Source organism: Chenopodium album, chromosome 21, assembly GCF_948465745.1.
Source record: "Chenopodium album chromosome 21, dcCheAlbu1.1, whole genome shotgun sequence".
NCBI lineage: Eukaryota > Viridiplantae > Streptophyta > Magnoliopsida > Caryophyllales > Amaranthaceae > Chenopodium > Chenopodium album.
In genome coordinates this window covers 8,523,925-8,542,083 of record NC_137854.1, presented here as the reverse complement: position 1 = coordinate 8,542,083, position 18,159 = coordinate 8,523,925, and the positions used below count along the sequence as shown (strand labels likewise).

The 18,159-nt window shown below is 36.5% G+C and overlaps 4 protein-coding genes across 5 annotated transcripts; 1 reads left to right on the top strand and 3 right to left on the bottom strand.

Moving 5' to 3' along the window:
• Positions 1-1,707: 1,707 nt before the first annotated feature.
• Positions 1,708-6,744, bottom strand: LOC145601377 (UDP-N-acetylmuramoyl-L-alanyl-D-glutamate--2,6-diaminopimelate ligase MurE homolog, chloroplastic-like). Of its 2 annotated transcripts, XM_081657389.1 has the most exons (7): positions 4,569-6,744; positions 4,023-4,139; positions 3,556-3,731; positions 3,085-3,230; positions 2,922-2,964; positions 2,769-2,811; positions 1,708-1,947 (listed from the first exon to the last, which is right to left on the bottom strand). In XM_081657389.1, exons 1-5 carry the CDS (start codon positions 6,442-6,444, stop codon positions 2,946-2,948), a joined length of 2,334 nt encoding a protein of 777 aa, XP_081513515.1. In that variant the 5' UTR covers positions 6,445-6,744; the 3' UTR covers positions 1,708-1,947; positions 2,769-2,811; positions 2,922-2,945. The 2 variants fall into 2 exon arrangements, with proteins under 2 accessions (XP_081513515.1, XP_081513514.1); XM_081657388.1 differs by having other exon boundaries at positions 2,769-2,964.
• A 2,148-nt stretch (positions 6,745-8,892) lies between these two features.
• On the top strand, positions 8,893-12,515 carry LOC145602484 (uncharacterized). The gene is made up of 3 exons (XM_081658677.1): positions 8,893-9,954; positions 10,850-11,185; positions 11,711-12,515. Exons 1-3 carry the CDS (start codon positions 9,670-9,672, stop codon positions 12,209-12,211), a joined length of 1,122 nt encoding a protein of 373 aa, XP_081514803.1. The 5' UTR covers positions 8,893-9,669; the 3' UTR covers positions 12,212-12,515.
• A 517-nt stretch (positions 12,516-13,032) lies between these two features.
• LOC145600292 (uncharacterized) lies at positions 13,033-13,437 on the bottom strand. Its single transcript, XM_081656210.1, has one exon. The coding sequence runs from the start codon at positions 13,435-13,437 to the stop codon at positions 13,033-13,035; it is 405 nt and encodes a 134-aa protein (XP_081512336.1).
• A 647-nt stretch (positions 13,438-14,084) lies between these two features.
• On the bottom strand, positions 14,085-17,578 carry LOC145600189 (uncharacterized). The gene is made up of 2 exons (XM_081656091.1): positions 16,119-17,578; positions 14,085-14,851 (listed from the first exon to the last, which is right to left on the bottom strand). Exons 1-2 carry the CDS (start codon positions 17,280-17,282, stop codon positions 14,552-14,554), a joined length of 1,464 nt encoding a protein of 487 aa, XP_081512217.1. The 5' UTR covers positions 17,283-17,578; the 3' UTR covers positions 14,085-14,551.
• Positions 17,579-18,159: the final 581 nt, after the last annotated feature.

Sequence of the window (18,159 nt, the reverse complement as noted above, 5' to 3'; positions counted from 1 at the left end):
GCCAGACTGGTTTGGCTTTCTGTTAGGTTCTGCAAAATTCAAGTGATTTTCATTTTCTCCACGAGGAATTGATGTAGGGTTATGCTCCGTTAGCGGGGCATTTTCCTCAGAAAATTGACTAGTGAGCAGCTTATGCTTCGTAAGTTTCGGCTCACTAGGAGAACTGGGTCTCGAGTGATCATCATCACTTGAATCAAAATCATTTTCAGTCCTTCTGAAATTCCACCTGTGCTGAAATCGCTGATCCTGATCACTCATTCTATATTAAAATTTCCTGGTCCACCTCACTTCAATAGTAGGCCTGATAAGCAAAGATTTCTGGTTAGTAACTGGGTTATTCTGTCTAATGAATTCCTCTCACTTGACACAGCATAACAACAATACATGGAGATTCAACATATATTTACATCTATAAAATCTTAAAAAAAGAGAATAGGTTTTGATGTAAAGTACCAACTTCTAAAACTGAAAACAATTCCCTTGTTATCACTACACGGCTACCCCCAATAGATGGGTGAAAAGAGTAAAGAATCGTGAATTTACATTTACCAAACATCGAGGACTATATGTTACACATATTCAAATCATATCATATTTAATTTTCATAGACTCAGTATTTTAACCTACAGAGCCATAATAGACAAAGATACCTCAATAGTAGTCAGAAGCTTCAATTCACGCCAAAAACTCGTGGGCTGGAGAGCTTATTCTGACCTTAGGTACATCTGTTGCAAACAACCATAACTGAATTATGACCTATATCAATGGTGATTGTGCATCTTAATACACTTAAACACATAAATGATTGTTGGATAACCTGAGTCTGATAACATACATCGCAGACAGGAAAAGACGATACAGAAACACAATAAAATATTTGTGGTGATGTATATTGCTTAACTTACCAGTACACAGTTGATGAAAAAAATCCAATGCAAGACAATCCTCACCAGTAACTGGACAAGTCTGTCTTTCTTCCTGCATTTTATCTTATTCTTCACGTAACCTCCACACATAAGGAAAGACAGGATTACAGCCATTTATGGTTACTGGAAATGATTACTATTTAGATATTGCTTATTTGAACTTTAGGAGGTTTGCAGTTCACAGCTTTAAAATTAATAAATGGAAGAAAATAAATGAGCAATTGAATTTGGTATCAAAAGAAGAAACAATAGCAATAACGAACCAAAATAACTGCTTGATTCGTAATCAAGCAATACATGTTAAAAAGACAGATTGTGTGTACAATAAATACAGCTCATTCATATTTTTTACAGACATTTATAATATGATAATGAAGAAAATACGTAGTATCAAATTTCCATTCATAATCTTCATGATTAACTCTGATCATAAAGATTTGAATCTGATACTAACTTGAACCAGATGATAAAATCGGGTGGACAAGTGGTTCAACCAGGAATCTAGACACTTCAATGCACTAACTTTATTAAAGTATATTTCCTGCAACATACAGATCAGACAATCAAAGCAGTCATCTGTCACCACAAATTTAAAATTCGGTCATTTTTACCAACAGATGATTAGTTTCTGACTATAACTCACTGGCCTGACTGATAATATGATTGATTGAGTCTCTTTATTTGATCTATTGTCGCATCAGCTATCATATCTCTATTAACTGCAAGAGCTACCATTATAGTAACAAAGGAAAAGGCAGCTGTGAATTTCAGAGCAACTATATCAGACAATTGATCACATACTTTCACTGAGATATTCGGGAATACAGCACATAGCTAACAGCAAAGGAAGGTGAAAATTACAATCTGTGCTTTGTACAAACTACAGACACCTATATAGTCATCCACTTTCAAAATTGATGTTTCCATATTGCTTCCTAAGTATTAGAGGGCAAAATGCCTTACAGTTACTGTTGGGCAGATTGCATTACAGTAGTCTCAGGTATATACAAAATCCTGCGTCCTGCATATGAATGAAAGTGAAAATTAGGGCAAAGGTTTTAAATGAGGATTGCAAATCAGGGAAACTGTTGAGCTAAATATCATATGATCTCCAAGACTCACAAGTTCCACTTAGTTACATTACACAACTACATTTACCCTTATTTTTATTATAAATTAATTGGGCTCATGTAAAAGGCTATTGTTTTGATCTTCGTCTTTTGCTTTTCTTTCATTGCAAGCCAGGAGGAAAACAAAAAAAAAAAAAAAAAAAAAAAAAACACTCAGTAGTCGGTTCTTAATAAATAAACACTTAGTACCGTTGCGTGGACTCAGAAGTCTTTTTACATTATGGCTTATCACTCCTTATATTGTAGTGCCCTCAACAATCCATATGCACAGCCCTCAATTCTCCAAAAGAAAAACCAGTTTTAGTTAGATTAAGTGTCCTAACATAAAGTATGGACTACTAATCGCAGATTAGAAATTATTGTCATTTATTCCTTAACCTTCAAAGTTTATAACTTTATATTTCCTACTAGCAATTCTGATCCCATTCCAGGCATAAAAGGAAAGGAGTAAAGGGTCTAATTGCCATCCCCTTAGATAAGGATTTTTCTCCACATTACCAATATCAGAGATGTTAATTTGCATTTGAGAGCAAGCCATGGATATATAAGAAAATTATACATACAAGACTTATAAGAGTTAAGATTTATATGTTTAGTATAGCTTCCAGCCATCTTTTAGTTGATCAAATATGATGGGCTAAAAGATAACCTAGGAAATAATTGATGGGGAGCTGGAAATTCAACTATATGAATAGAGAATTAGAGATGATACCCTATGTAGATCCACACTGGGGTTTGATAAGCTCCAAAAAGATCTGATAGTGATAAGGAAATAAATCATTGACAATATTAGCCCAATTGATCCAAGGGAAGCTCTCTTCCGAGCACTATCAACAAACCAAAAAGAGGTCTGATTTTTCTCTACCGGATTTTGTATCACAATAGTAAATTAATGGCTCTCAGGTAACCTGCAATTGATGGATAGAGAGCCAGATCATTGTCTTCGTCATACTAAGTACCATTATTAAGACAGTAAATTATATATCCTAGGGGACGGGAAAGAATATAGACGACAATGAAAACCATACCGCCATGGAAATTCACTTGTGTCTATTCCAGCTTGATGAAGCTCATCAACGTACTGTAGTGCTTCACTGCACTCCTCTCTATCATCAAAAAATTCCTTTTTGTCACCTTCAATTTGATATGCTTCATGGCCCTTGCCAGCAACTACCTGCAACAGCACAGCCAGTTACTTGGAGAATTTACAGAAAAACAAAAAAAAATATAAAGGAAAAAAAAAAAAAGATCATGGCTACAAAAGAAAAATCCGACCACAAAAACCTCCTGGTATTCAATTATATTGGACAATCCAGTCTTTCTTTAAGAGCACATATGAACAATATTTCTAATAATGTAGCAACAGCATGAGCATATTTATACTGAGAATCCATCTCAATTCTCTACAACTTAGACAGTGTTACTAAAACTAAATCTAGATCAGAAATATAAACTTTCAAATTAGAAGTAAGAAAAAACCATAGATTCCTGAAACTTACCACCATATCACCTTCCTCCCCCATCGCAACCGCACAACGTACGGCTACACGCCTAATATCATGCAGGAAGAGCCTGTGACCATTTGGAAGAGGAGGATAATAATCATTCTCCCCATGTTTCAAGTAATCTTGCATTGTCCATCCAACTCCAACCAACATATCGTCCAATATATCCACTAATCAAAGGAAAACATGTGCACATTAATGTTAGATTCATCACCATGAAACACAATGATATCTACACAATCAGTCAGTACAGTTAATTACACAACTGTCCTGTATACATTCCAGAAGCAGCATCTAGTAAGTTTTTACCCCCTCCCTTTCTTCAACTGAACTAGTAAGATTCCATCCATCAGGACTGAGAATTATAGCATGTTTCATCTAGCTACTTTGATAGGAAAAGATCTACTCAATATAATATATCTCTTTATCAAATTAAACAATTAGGTCTACCAAATACTCACATGGATCTTCGCTTCCTGGATTGTCTGATGTCAGCATAGTCACATCACTTTTATCAGTTGCTATCTTAGTCAGCAGGGGTCTCTTTCCCCTCTCTTTCTCACCACAAGAGCCAATGACTGCTCATACACAAATAGAAGCGAGTCAGAAAAAATAGTTCACAATTGAACATTTCATGTAAATTAAATGAGCATATACATATTTAATACATAATAATATAAAAATTCATCTGAAATATCTTGATATGCATGTATCACAAGTAAAATTGAGCCGCAGACACTAGAATTATTAAGATCCCCTCGGTTTAATATGTTCTTGTAGAAAACTCTGTTGATCAATGGACAATGGTTCCTTATCTCTTTTTCAGGGATATGGGAGAGTAAGGCTTCAAATATAGGAACAAAAAGATGCCAGAAATGAATAGTTTATGCTTCTTCACCTTTTGCCATAATGGCACAGAGCATGCCATTAAAGCTAGCTTAACAAGGTGTGACATCATAAGTGTGATTGGACATATAATTAGAGTAACGGAAAGAAAAGAACCTTACCAGTAATTATCCTCCTTGGTTTGAGCTCCCTAACCGAATCCAGAAGTCTAGACAAGGCAGGTGGAGTACAGGCATGATCCACAATCACCCCAAACGCCTGTTCTTCATCTATCACCTCACATCTTCCAGGAACCGCATCAACTTCTTCAATACCCCTCACAATGTCTTCCAACGGGGCCCCAACTGCAATCCCTACAGTAACTGCTGCAAGGATACTATAAATGTTATGCCTCCCAAGCAATCCTGATGATATCTCCAAAATACCCTGAGGAGTATTAACCAAAACAGTGGTCTCAAACAGAGAGAGTTCAAATTTCAAAGGATGAATGTCTGCATCCTTATTATCAATTGCAAAAGTTAAAACAGGGACATTTGGGTTCCCTTGTGCAATAAAGAACGATGCATTTGGGTCATCTACATTGACAATCTTCCTGTGTCTGTCTGGATCAACCATCCTAGAAAATAATTTAGCCTGAGCAAGCCTATATTCTTCTTCCGTCCCTTGAAAACCCGAATGGTCCCTTGACAAATTAGTAAAAACCGCAATATCAAAATCAACCTCCTCACAACGACCACGAGCCAGCTCATTAGATGAGGCCTCCATCACAACTGCTTCAGTCCCATTGTGAAGCATCTTAGCCATCAACTTCTGCACCAAAATAGCATCTGGGTTTGCTTCTGGGGACTCCAACTTGTTATCACCATGTACATAATACGCAACCGAGCTCATCATTCCAGTTCTCAATCCCATGGCTTCATACATTGTCTTTATCAAAAAAGCAGTCGCGGTTTTCTCATGAGTACCCGTAATCCCTATTACCGACATATGCTTCGTCGGGCACCTAAAAAACGCTGCAGCTAATGCAGGAAGGGCAGCATCAGTATCCTCCACAATCACCAATGCCTTACAACCAAAACTCTCCTCAATATCAATCTCCTTACTAGCAACAACAGCAACAGCACCCCTTTTATCAGCCTCACTCAAACACAAATGTCCATCAACCTCAGTATCACTCCCAACACAACACACATACAAATCCCCGGCATTAACCAACCTCGAATCGTGCTCGATTCCCGTAATTTCAACCTCTAGATTTCCATAAACAGAAATAGGAACTACCTTACACTCATCTAAAAGCTCAGCTAATGTCATTTTAAACCTAGGTTCCACAATTCTAACCTTATCACTATTACCAAAATCATCAAAATCAATATCAAATGAAGAATCAAACAAACTAGAACCATTCTTACCCAATTCATTTACCTCAACATCATCTTCATCAGTAAACTCTCCCTCCTTTTCGCCTTCGTCGACAACCCTTAATCCTTGCAATTCATCAATCTCCTCCAAATCAACAACCTCTTCTTCCTCCAATTCATCATCTAAAACCACTTCCTCAACTTCTTTCTTCTTAGGTGGATTAGGTTCCAACAACCCTTTCTTCACAAACTCCTTCCTCTTCTGGGCAATCGCCTTATCAATTTCACCAAACAAATCATCCCCAGAACCGCTATTTCCAGCAGAATACTCCTCATTATCAGGAGCATCTTCAACATCTTTAATGGCGTCGAGGAAAACAGAACGATTCTTCTCGAAATCCTCCTCCTCTAACTTCCGAGCTCGGGCAGCTTGGCGTTTAATTTGACTGAATTTGGAAACCCCATGAGCTGTATCTTCGGGTGCTTCAGGTGGGTCATCGGAAGCCGGGTCCGGGTATGAGTTTCCGGGTCTGGGTCCGGCGACGAAGATGGGTTTACGGCGGAGGAGAGAGATTGAAGGGCGGAGGAAAAGGGGTTTTGCGAAATTAGGAGAAGAAGAAGAAGAAATGGTGGGTGAAGAGAGAGAAAGAGGAGTGAGAAAAGCTTGAAGAAACATTGGAAGGAAACCCAGAAATCTCAGCTAGTAGTAGAAAGTGGAAGATAAGGTACAGGGTGAAACATCAATTTTTCAGAGGTAATTTCATAAACCCAAAACCCTTAATTTTGTTCACAAATGACAAAATTCAACAAAATTCTAAGTTTTATGTGTAAATTCTTTCTGGGTTTTTCAAATTTTGAGTTGAATGTGTGAATTGGTTTGGATTGGAAGGTAATAGTAATGGACAGAGGATTTAGCAAAGAGTTAGTTATGGACTTATGGCAGTAGAGCTGCTGAGGTGATAACTGAATTGAAGCACAGAAAATGAAGAAAGAGAAAAAGGTCAGGTAATTATGGCGGTAAGCCGGTAAGTGGTAGTCTACTAAGGCCCCGTTCTTTAGAGCTGCTCTGCTCTGCTCTGTTTTGCTCTGCTGAAATCTGCTCTGCTTTGTTCTGCTCTGCTGAAATTTGCTCTACTCTGCTTCAATCTGCTCTGCTCTGCTCTGCTTAAAATTAATACTTAATATTGAATTATTATAATAATAATGTATATTTAATAAAAATAATAATAAATAATTAATACTTAATGATAATAATAATAATTAATATTTAATAATAATAAATAAATAAATAATATTTATTAATAATAATTAATATTTATTAATAATAATAGTTCCTCCGTTTTCTTTTACTTTCAACACAGCCTTGTGGCACGTGTTTTGAGCTCTGGTTTATGTAATGTAAATGGACAAATTTTTCATTATAATTTTTACAAATGATACTTAACTCTATTCTAATTTCCGTGTAAAAATTATATTGATAAAATCGCTCGTTTACCCTCACTAATCATCTCCTAAAACTGCGTGCTTAAAAGGTGTGTTGCAAGTAAAAGAAAACGGAGGAAGTATATAATTAATATTTAATAATAATAATATTAATAATAATATAATTAATATTTAATAATAATAATATTAATAATAATATAATTAATATTTAATAATAATAATATTAATAATAATATAATTAATATTTAATAATAATATATTAATAATAATATAATTAATATTCAATAATATTAATATTATTAATAATAATTAATTTTTAATAATAAAATTTAATGATTATAATAATAGTAATAATAGTAGTAGTAGTAGTTGTAGTAGTAGTAGTAGTAGTAATAATAATAATAATAATAATAATAATATTTAATAACAATAATAAAGCATTACAATTATTATTATAGTAGTAGTAGTAGTAGTAGTAGTAGTAGTAGTAATAATAATAATAATAATAATAATAATAATAATAATAGTAATAATAACAATATTAGTAATAATAATAATAATAATGATAATAATAATAAAAATAATAATAATAATAATGAAATCTGCTCTGCTCTGCTCGACTTTGCTTTGCTCTGCTCTGCTCTGCTCTGCTTTGCTGAAATCTGCTCTGCTCTGCCCAGAAGCTCAAAAGAACAGGGCCTAAGTTAAACAAGTAGTAAATTACCATAAGCCAAATCTTGCCTGTTTTTTTTTTTTATAGAAAGAGCCCATGATGTAGTAATTTACTAATTTGGATCAATGTGTCACGTTGGATCGGGTCAAACCTACCATTGTGTTTGTACAAATTGAATTTTGAATTAGGGTATTTTCATATTAAATCAAGTCTAAATGTCTAATCAAATCAGGTCAAATTTTAATACTTATGAATTGATTGAGCGTAAATGTTGATTCAAGTTTTGAGTATTGCCACTTGAAACAACTAAACAAGCTGGCCAAATTCTAAGGGATATTTATTCAACCAAGAGTCCAAGAGTTATACGGGTAGTTTTTTTAGAAGTGTGCCAATTTGTTTGGTTGAATATAGGAAGATAAACACTCAAGTGATTAAAGCATTAATCAAACACATTTGATGTTATCAATCAATTCAAGTGCTCGTTACGTTCCTTAATAAAAAGTCTTGTTTCATTGTGAAATTTCGTTTATGATTAAATCCTAATAATCTCTTTCCACCCCTTTTGTGTTATTGTGAAGTACTACGTATTATGTATTATAATCTTTAATTAATCAAATTTCATTCTTTTTTATATATAATTAGTCAAGATGAATTGCCCTCAAAAAAATTAGTCAAGATGAATTTTTAATCCTCCTTACTTAACTAAAACTCTTTTTTATTATTATTATTATTATTATTATCTCTCATACCTACTCATATGTAGAGAGGTGCTCAAAAGCCGGTCTAGATCGAGAAAAAACACTCATTTAAGTTGGATCATATAAAATAAATCAATCTAGTATCCAAGTCAAAAAGTATACGGAGTATACTAGTATAGAGTATAGCTTTTTTATTTTTTATTCGTTTAAATTCAAAACCCTTTTTACATCGATCTTAAACTAGACCGACATTTTATTAAAAACTATTCAAAACCGAATCAATCCGATTTAAACCAATTTTAGTTCGAACGAGGTTCACATAACCAATTCAATCTCCAAATTAAATTTCAAACGTCCGATACCTTGTCGATCTTGTTCCGGTAAACAGTCCCTATACTAGAATCTTAACTACTACTATATTACTCGTAAAGTCACAACTTCTCCGTATTAGATTACTTTGTTGTAAACCATGGCCGGCAAAGCTACCTACTGCAGGCCATATGAAGCCGGAGCAAATTCAAAGCTTTTCATGATTCATGCATTCATAACCATGATTACCCTTATTTATATGAATATCTCCATCAATTTCAGACATTACAATACATTTCTATATGATAATACTCAAAATCGTTTGAGTCGTGGGTTGCGCACCAACTGTTTGACAAAATGCCTAGCTGAATTTTTGCCCATGAAAATTTTCTACAAATAAGGGGAGCCTTTCACTGGTTGACTATTCCCCATCCACCACCCACATTTCAATCTTTTTCCCGTAAATTTATCCCACCCAAATAATAATATACTATGATCTAAATGGTGGGATTTTTTTTTTCTCTTTTTTTTGCTCCAATTCATGTATCCCATGTTTTTCTTCCTATGATATGAATATGATCATGTCCCAAATTTGAATAAGTATTTTTTTGAGAATTTTAATGTGCACCCCACTTCCTGTTTTTCTCATTTAAGCAAGTATTTTGATTACTGGTTCAAAATCTAGTCTTTTGATCAACATACATGCACATTGGTGAAAAGGGAGTTTCTTTTCTTTGTCTTTGAATTTATTTTTTTTTCCTTCTCTTGGGTGGTCTGAATGAGGAAATTGTGTCCAAATTTGGATAAGGAAGATGCTCTCGAGACGATCCTCGAGGTACCTATACCGGAGGAAATGTTTAACAGCATGGGAAACAATGTTGCATTGCGTTGTCAAAATATGCAGCAATGGATGAAGGCACAGACCTCGGATAAATGGTCATCACCGGTGATTTTAGGCCGGATTAACGAGCTACGGTTCATTCTTTATCATATTGGTGCTCCCCTTATTCCTCTTCAGGTTCATATTGACAAGATTAGTCGCCCTGTTAGAGATAATTCTATTGTGAGTTTATCAACCTTCAATCCCCTTTCGAATGCTAATACATTTTCTGACTTTGCAATGTTATATTCTTATACAAGTATGTCCTTTGGCCTAATACTATTGATATCTTAAGCTTTTTAGCTAAACTTTGATATATAAGCAAGCAGATTCCTGCCTAACACTAGTTTAAGGCAGCCTGACAATCTATGTTATAAGTGGCTTAAAAAGAGTTTTTACAGTTGCCAAGTAAACACAAACCCCAAAAAAAGGGGAAAAAATAAAAAGAAGGTAGAAACATATACTGGTATATGGCATTCATGTTGATAAAATGATTTCAATGCTTCATATACTATATTTGGAAAAATGTGCAGGTCCAATAATCTGTATTTCTAGCTACTACTATCATGTGCACAGTTTATAATTCTGTATATTATGGTGGAGTTCCTGGTTCTATGATTTGTGAGTTAAGTATAAAATAAGGGACTCAATTCTTGCAAAATGTGGGGAAAGGGGACTCTATTTATTTTATAGAGGGAAAAGGGACTGGGCTAGAATGGGTTTGGGTTTTCGGTGGGTTCTAATTATATAAGAGAAAGAATTGAGTCCCCTTGGTTAAAGAATTGAGTCACTTTCTGCTTACAATTTACTTTCTGCTTTTTTGCATTTTTCCATTTTGGCAACTCCAGTTCACTCACTTTTCAAGATTTTAGCTTTAGCTTTATATAGTACTTCGTATATGTTTTTACCAGCTGAAGTAGGATGTATAAGTGAAAACTCCTACTAGAAACTTAATTGTTTGGCTAGAATTTGGATGAACTTAATTGTTTTGCTCCCAAGGACTCTTTCTTCACTTTTTTTATCATCCTTTTTGTTGGGTTCCCATGTGATTGGTAAACATTTATGATTTTAAATGCAGCAAACATCAACTGCAAAGTATATCGTACAGCAGTATATTGCAGCAACAGGAGGGCAAGCAGCAATAAGCTCCATACAGAGCATGTGTGTAATAGGACATGCTAGGATTGGCGCAACTGTGTTTCATCTAGGTGATCAAACTGTGAAGGGAAAAAACACTGATGAAGCCGGGGGGTTTGTATTGTGGCAAAAGAATCCAGATTTGTGGTGTTTAGAATTTGTGGTGTCTGGCTGCAAAGTCTTCTCCGGAAGCAATGGCAAGGTTTCATGGAGGCAATCATCAAATCAACCTTCTGTCACAACTGGTTCTCCCAGACCCTTGCGTCGGTTTCTACAGGTAATTTAGTTCATTCATTCCTGAGTCCTGAATGAAAATTGGTGTGCTTATATTACAATAGTTCTAGAGTACTCCAATACTGAAAAAGAGCTAGTCCCCCTCCCCCATGTATGTGCATTTCATATTTGTAGTAGAGCTTATGATCTGAGGATATGAAAATCAACTAGACTTAGACATGGTCAGCTAAAGTTGAATCTGGCATATAAACATCGTGGTCTGTTTAAATTATCTACCTTGGACCTTGTTCATTTTTTAGTTCTTGTTGTTCTATATAGAACTCCCTTCACGATCAAAAGTCTAGCTGTTTTGTGCTATGTATCTTGGACAGCACAAACATAACTAAGATCGGTAGTGAACCACAAAAACCTGTATCATTCTTAATTATTTGTTCTTGAATTCCTGCATCTGTTAACCTTATACTTGTAAGGTGTGGATTGGAGTTCATATACATTGACTATATACCTACTTTCCTTCACAGTTCAACATAAGGTCACTTCCCTAATTGATCCTTGATTTTTTTTTCAGGGCCTGGATCCAAGGGCTACAGCCAATTTGTTCATAGATGCAGTATGTATCGGGGAGAAGGTCATCAACCACGAGGATTGCTTCATCCTCAAGCTTGAGACAAGTCAGACAACACTGGATGCACAAAGTGATCCAAAGTATGAGATCATCCACCACACCTTATGGGGTTACTTCAGCCAAAGATCTGGTCTCCTCCTCCAGTTTGAGGACTCAAGGATGTTGCGTTTGAAGAACAGTGTTGACAACGATGATGGAGATGGTGTGTTTTGGGAGACAAGTGCAGAGTCATTCATTGAAGACTATAGGTATGTTGATGGGGTTAATATAGCCCACAGTGGCAAAACCTCTGTTAGGGTATTTAGGTATGGTGAGCAATCAGCTAATCACCAAAGAGAGATTGAAGAAACATGGAAAATTGATGAAGTTGGTTTTAACATTTGGGGTTTGGATACTGACTTCTTTACACCACCAAAAGAGGAAATAGAGGCTTTAGAATATTGATCTTTGATTAAATGTTTTTTTCGTTTTTCTTTTTTTTTATTTTTTTTTTATTTAGAGGGAAGGTTCATAGAGAACTATAGAGGATGATAATGATATACGCAGTAGACCAAATTCGATCTTGAGTTTTTTTTTTTTTTTTTGACAGGAAATTCGATCTTGAGTTTAGGGGTATTACCATTGCCAACTAAGTTAGTTAACGTTCACTGGTTTTGTACTTGATGAGAGACTGTGTATAATTTTGGTCTCCAAAGTTGTATATATTTTCATGTTTGATTAAAATGCTCAATTTTGACAACAACTCTGCTTTTGTAGAAGTTTATATTTCATTAAGACTTTAAGGTAAAAAATTAATTGGTCTTGTTCATCCAATCTACCTTCTAAAGTTAGTAATCTCTCTGTACTAGTGATGATGATGATTAATTAAGTCGAGTTATAACTCTTTGACAACTAGACTCTACCTTTTGGAAAGGCCACATTGTATTGGATCGTGTTGTGCCACTAAAAAAATATTTAAAAAAAACACGGGGCACAAACTATGACCAAGGCTGTTGTACGGTTGTACCCCTAGGTCACAGTGCTGTGTTGTGGGTTGTGCTACAACCGACACCGTCTTTATAACAATGTTACAGGTTTAGGGGTTATCTAGAACATGGAGATTTCTTGGTGAAATTTCTACAAGGTGTATATAAGTCTATAATAGTACTTGAATGATATATTTGATATCTAAACTTAAGCAAAAATAATCTTAAGTATGGACAAGAACATAGATTTTCTATTTCTTTTATACTTAAAACTGATCATACATTCATAGATATATAAAGTTAGCCAAAACATTGGTCTCCTGGTAAGGGCCCAGGGATGGAACCATTCTGCGCAAACTGTAATCCGAACACAACTAGAATGGCTAGCAAGCTCAAGTATGACAAGCCTTCAACAGCACCCAGCAAACCGAAAGGCCCGTTGGGTAGACCCGAACCTGTCTTTGTCTTAGTGTACAAAGACCAGCCAATTATCCCCAACACAACCAAGTAGCTAACACCCTCCAAAGCCCCTATTGATCCACCAGGACCAGGAGGAAGCCCACAGCCCGTCGTCTTAAGGGTGTAGAGTGACCATCCAATCACCGGAGATGCAATCAATCCTCCGCCTATAGCTAGTTTTTCGATTATCCCACTGTCTTCAGTCTCATTGCTCGTACCCTTTGCCATGGCTACCACCTTGATCATCGTTGAACATTGTGAGGGATTCCTTGTGTATACGCTGTTGCGAGCTTTAAGTGGCCTGATGACTGCGGTGAATGATGGAGATAGCAACATAGTATGAATTTAGCAAGAATATCTCGAGAAAGAGGGGGATGAAAAGAAGAGAGAGAACTATGACTTCGTAACACAACACTCTTATTCAATTTTACTAAACCACAAATTTTGGTTCGTTGCTAAAACCTTATCCAATATAAACATGACCACATGAAAGTATTATTGATTCCCTGCCAACAAGTATTCATTTTATTAATCAAAGCATAACAAGGATTGTAATTAGCCAAAAAGATAGCCCAATTAGAAACACTAACAAGGTCCAGACACGAGCCGAGCTGGGCCAAGACGAGCAAAGCCCAACCCAGCCCATAGAATGTACCAAACTTTCCCATGAGGTAGAGGCACACATGAAAGACATGATTATGATGAAGTATATGATGATATAATACACGTAAATAAGTGGGGCAAAAGTTAAAAACAATCCAAGATTGCCACTTAAACAGGGAATATAAAACACATAATTAAACGAGTAAGGGTACGATCAAAGAGAGAGAATGTAAAAAGACGGAAATGCCCATATAGAGAGTGAACATTAACAAAGGGAGAAAGAAAGCATCTTAAAAGAAGGAAGCCTTTTTATACATGATTATAAATCTCCAATTGAAAATTTGCTTCAACAAGCAATAAGGCGGGTAGTAACAAAGACTGTTGGAGTTCCTACTATAATTTCCCCCTTTTTTTTTAACTTGAATATTTATATATACTGAAGATTTTGGGGGGAAAACACAAGGACAATGAACCCTTCTCATTTAACTGTCATTCAAATAACCCAAACTAACGGCTATTTTCATAGAAGAGGGGAGCCAAAACCATAACTAACCACTTTTTGAACAAGATTTAAAAAAAAAAAAAGAAACCCATCATATCTGGGGATAGTTTTCCCTCCTAAATACTCTGTCCAAGGAAAATAGTCTAAAACCTCGTAAAACTGAACTGCTGCCTACCAATGAGATATACACTTTGAGGTTCTCCATCTCTGTTCACTAGACACACACCATGAAAGAACCTACCAGCAAAATCTTCTTCACTGACGCTTCTTTGAGGATCGCCTCTCTGCATCATCAGAATCTTCTTCATCGTCGTTGTCGACAACAGCATCATCATCATCTCTCTTCCTTTTTGATTCAGAAGAAGATGCCATCACCTGCCCTTCCCCTAGATCATCCTCATCATCTTCAACTTCCTCACCATCAATGGCATCTTCAACTTCCTCACCATCAACGGCATCTTCTACCTCGTTTATAGCTTCCATGTCACTATCTTCTGCAACCTCTGTTGACTGTCTTACCCGCTGTACCAAGTAGCCCTCTTCACCATCTTCTTCCTGCCATTGAAAGCAAAACACAGTTCATGAGCAAACTCAAGCAAAAAATTACCCAACAATCAGCATTAACATTAGATTTATAAAAACTTAATAGGACGACATCATCACAGGAAAAATGTATTTACTGGAAAACACGTCAGAAATCTCCAGCGAAAAATCAAATGCAACCAGCACCAGCACACAGCATACAAATTAAATGATGAAGCAACCCAGAAAAGGCCTTGACAACAAATACAAGAGGTAGTCACAGATCACAAAACATATACTGAGAAGTGATGAGGCATCATACAGGCCAAACACCAAATAATAAATCAAAACGACTAGACAGAAGTGGACTTCCTCTCCAAAAAAAAAGAAAAAAAATAAAAGACACTTTTTAAAAGAAAAGGCACTCCCAAAAACCACCATAGAACATTCAAGCAGAGTTTCAAAAGCAGTAAATATACCAACTCTTTATTCCCTGCTTAAGACCCTTAAAGAAATAAATAAATAAATAAAATACCATAAAATAAAAGGAAAAAAGTATACAACACAGAAGAAAGGATCAAAAGATGCAATGAAGAACTAAAACTAACCCAAAAAACATTTAATTACCATTTAAAGGATCACCCCAAGCTTAAACCTTTGAAATCAAACCATTCATCAGTCCCCAATTTTAAATTGTTCAAACAACACTCAAGAATACAAACAAGACTAGAGCTCAACACTGCACCAGACAAGACAGAAAAACCAACAGAAATCACATACTTAGACTTCCAATAATTTTGAAGTTAACATCCAAAGCTCAGTCAATTTCTCAAGTTCAAAGCTTGCATGAAGCACAACGTATTATACAATAAAAAGGTTGAATTTTTAATCACCGATAGGTAAATTGGTATAACCAACAGAAATCTCCCTAGCTCATACCACAGCCATTTTCTTTCTTTTCTTCCCCGGATTAACTAGCCAGATATAAAACACACACATAACTAACAAAAAGTAAAACACAGGGGGGCCTGGACATAAACAGCTACAGCTTCTACAAACGATTGCAAGCACAATAAACAGAGGTTGGCAATCTTAGCATCATCACAACTACAAATTACAGCATGCATCACCCCTTTAACGGAAAATACAGCAACCTTAGCTAACATACAAAGAACACAGACTCAGCTATACATCTCATTAAGTACCTAAAAAGCACACAACAATACATTAGAGGAAATCGAGCAAATAATAAGCAAAACAACATTCACAGCACAACAACCAAAGGGTCAGTGAGTTATACCTCATCCTCACCCTCGTCATCATCATCCGATTCTCCCTCATCTTCAACATCAAGCTCCTCCTCTCCAGTCTCCCCATTATCATCTTCATCATCCTCATCCTCCCCTTGTTCATGCCCATCAATCTCTCCATCAGTACTAGTCAATCTACTAACACTCTCTGGCTCCACAGCCTCAACCTCATCATTATCAACCTCCTCAACCTCATCCTCCTCCTCATCATCATCGTCGTCCTCATCAAACTCCTCATCCCCATCATCATCATCACTATCTACAATATCATGAACCTCAACCACATCCTCCTCTTCCTCACCATCATCCTCATCAATCTCCTCCACATCCTCCTCCTCCTCCTCGCCGTCATCCTCCTCATCCTCGCCCTCATCCTCCCCATCAACCTCCCCCGCCGCCTCTACTCTAAACCCATTCTCCCTCCCATTATGCAACCCCCCACCACCATTCTCCCTCCTCCTTGAAACCTCCATCTCCGCCTCCTCCTCATCGGCATCACTCTCCTCATCCTCATCCACATCAACAATCCCATCACCGGCACCGCCACCACTATGCCCATTCGTCATCCTCTCCTCCCCATCCCCATCCCCATCAACCTCCCCACTCCCAGGATCATCCTCATCCTCCTGCTCATCATCCTCCTCATCCTCCTCCTCGTCATCGCTTTCGAGCCGCTCATTCTCCTCAGCATCCATCTTATCCAAATACTTCAAAGACTTAATCAACCCAAACACCCTAGCCCTATAATCCTTAACCCTAGTAACAGGACACTCATACAAATCAAGAGAAACAAGCTTCAACCCAGCTAAAGGAGCAAGATCCTCAATATACTGAATCCTATTATTCGACAAATCAAGGTCTCGCAACGAATCAAGACCCGCTTCAACAAGATACTCTAAACCAGAAGAAATCCTATTATCTGAAAGTATAAGTTTCTGCAAACTACCCAACCTAGGAAACTGCTCAAGCGATGATACTCCAATACTAGCAAGCGAAAGATGCTGAAGATTCTGGAACTTCTCCAATACTGATGGTGCTGGTAATCGACCGTGCAAACACTTAACGGCTCCGTCTAGGGTTAAGCTTTTCGTTGCTCCGTTATCCGTTTGCCCGTCTAACGCCGTTACCACCGCCCTCTCCCAGATCTCGTCCATCCAACAACTATCTACTATTTCCCCAATTTTTTATAAATTATTAACTCTCATAAATTTAAAATAGAAAAACTCCAATTTTTTCAAAGAAACGATTTTTTTTTTATTTGGGAAATAGGAAGTTGAAAACCCTAATTTTGGGTTGAGTGTGATTTATTAAAAACCCTAAATTTGAGGGTTTTTTTTTAGCAGGGGAGGAAGAAGATGAATTTCTCTCTCTAGAAAATTTGATTTTCTCTCTCTAAAAAATGGTGAGTTTTTGTTTTGTATCAAGAGTTTCTCTCTCTAGAACTCTCTCTCTCTAGGAGATAAACCCCAACGGGAGGGAGAAGGCGGGCCGGGTTAGGGTTTGGGTAGAGGGGATTGTGGCCGTTGGATTGAGGAGGAGAGGATCGGTGACGTGGAGGAATGAAGGGTGAGGATTGAGAGTGGGTGTGTTTGTTTCTTGAATAAGGAGTTTGATTGGTATACGCGTCTTTGTGCGGTGTAAATGGTTGGAAATTGGTGAAATATCGGGGTAGGTTGGGAATTGCCCCTGTTGTTTGTTGGAATTACGGAAATGCCACTCGTTTTTTTTCATAAATTCACCGCCAAAGTGTTGAATTGTCCCACCACTGTTGGCTTCTTCGCTTTTTTGAACAAAAGAAGTCAAGTTCGTCCACTACTAGGCATTAAGCAAATGTGCTATACTATAGAGGTTGAAAAAACACATCATTACTGTACAATTTTTTTTTTTTTTGATATAAGGAAAAAGTGTCACTTGTTGTAACGGAATCTCTCATAGGTTAACTCGGATTAAATAATGACTTTATGAGCAAGATATGGAAATCGGGAAGATACGAATGTACATATAACATTATAAGGAAATGTTCGATTCATC

What these genes read in the sequence shown, in the direction of transcription:
- LOC145602484 (XM_081658677.1), top strand. Translation starts at nt 9,670, where the DNA reads ATGAGGAAATTGTGTCCAAATTTGGATAAGGAAGATGCTCTCGAGACG. An exon ending in CTGTTAGAGATAATTCTATT is followed by an intron (nt 9,955 to 10,849) that starts GTGAGTTTATCA and finishes TTTTAAATGCAG; the next exon opens with CAAACATCAACTGCAAAGTA. An exon ending in CCTTGCGTCGGTTTCTACAG is followed by an intron (nt 11,186 to 11,710) that starts GTAATTTAGTTC and finishes TTTTTTTTTCAG; the next exon opens with GGCCTGGATCCAAGGGCTAC.
- LOC145601377 (XM_081657388.1), bottom strand. Translation starts at nt 6,444, where the DNA reads ATGTTTCTTCAAGCTTTTCTCACTCCTCTTTCTCTCTCTTCACCCACC. An exon ending in TCCAGGAAGCGAAGATCCAT is followed by an intron (nt 3,732 to 4,022) that starts GTGAGTATTTGG and finishes TCCTTTGATTAG; the next exon opens with TGGATATATTGGACGATATG. An exon ending in GGGAGGAAGGTGATATGGTG is followed by an intron (nt 3,231 to 3,555) that starts GTAAGTTTCAGG and finishes GTGCTGTTGCAG; the next exon opens with GTAGTTGCTGGCAAGGGCCA.
- LOC145600189 (XM_081656091.1), bottom strand. Translation starts at nt 17,282, where the DNA reads ATGGACGAGATCTGGGAGAGGGCGGTGGTAACGGCGTTAGACGGGCAA. An exon ending in ATGACGAGGGTGAGGATGAG is followed by an intron (nt 14,852 to 16,118) that starts GTATAACTCACT and finishes TTTCAATGGCAG; the next exon opens with GAAGAAGATGGTGAAGAGGG.
- LOC145600292 (XM_081656210.1), bottom strand. Translation starts at nt 13,437, where the DNA reads ATGATCAAGGTGGTAGCCATGGCAAAGGGTACGAGCAATGAGACTGAA.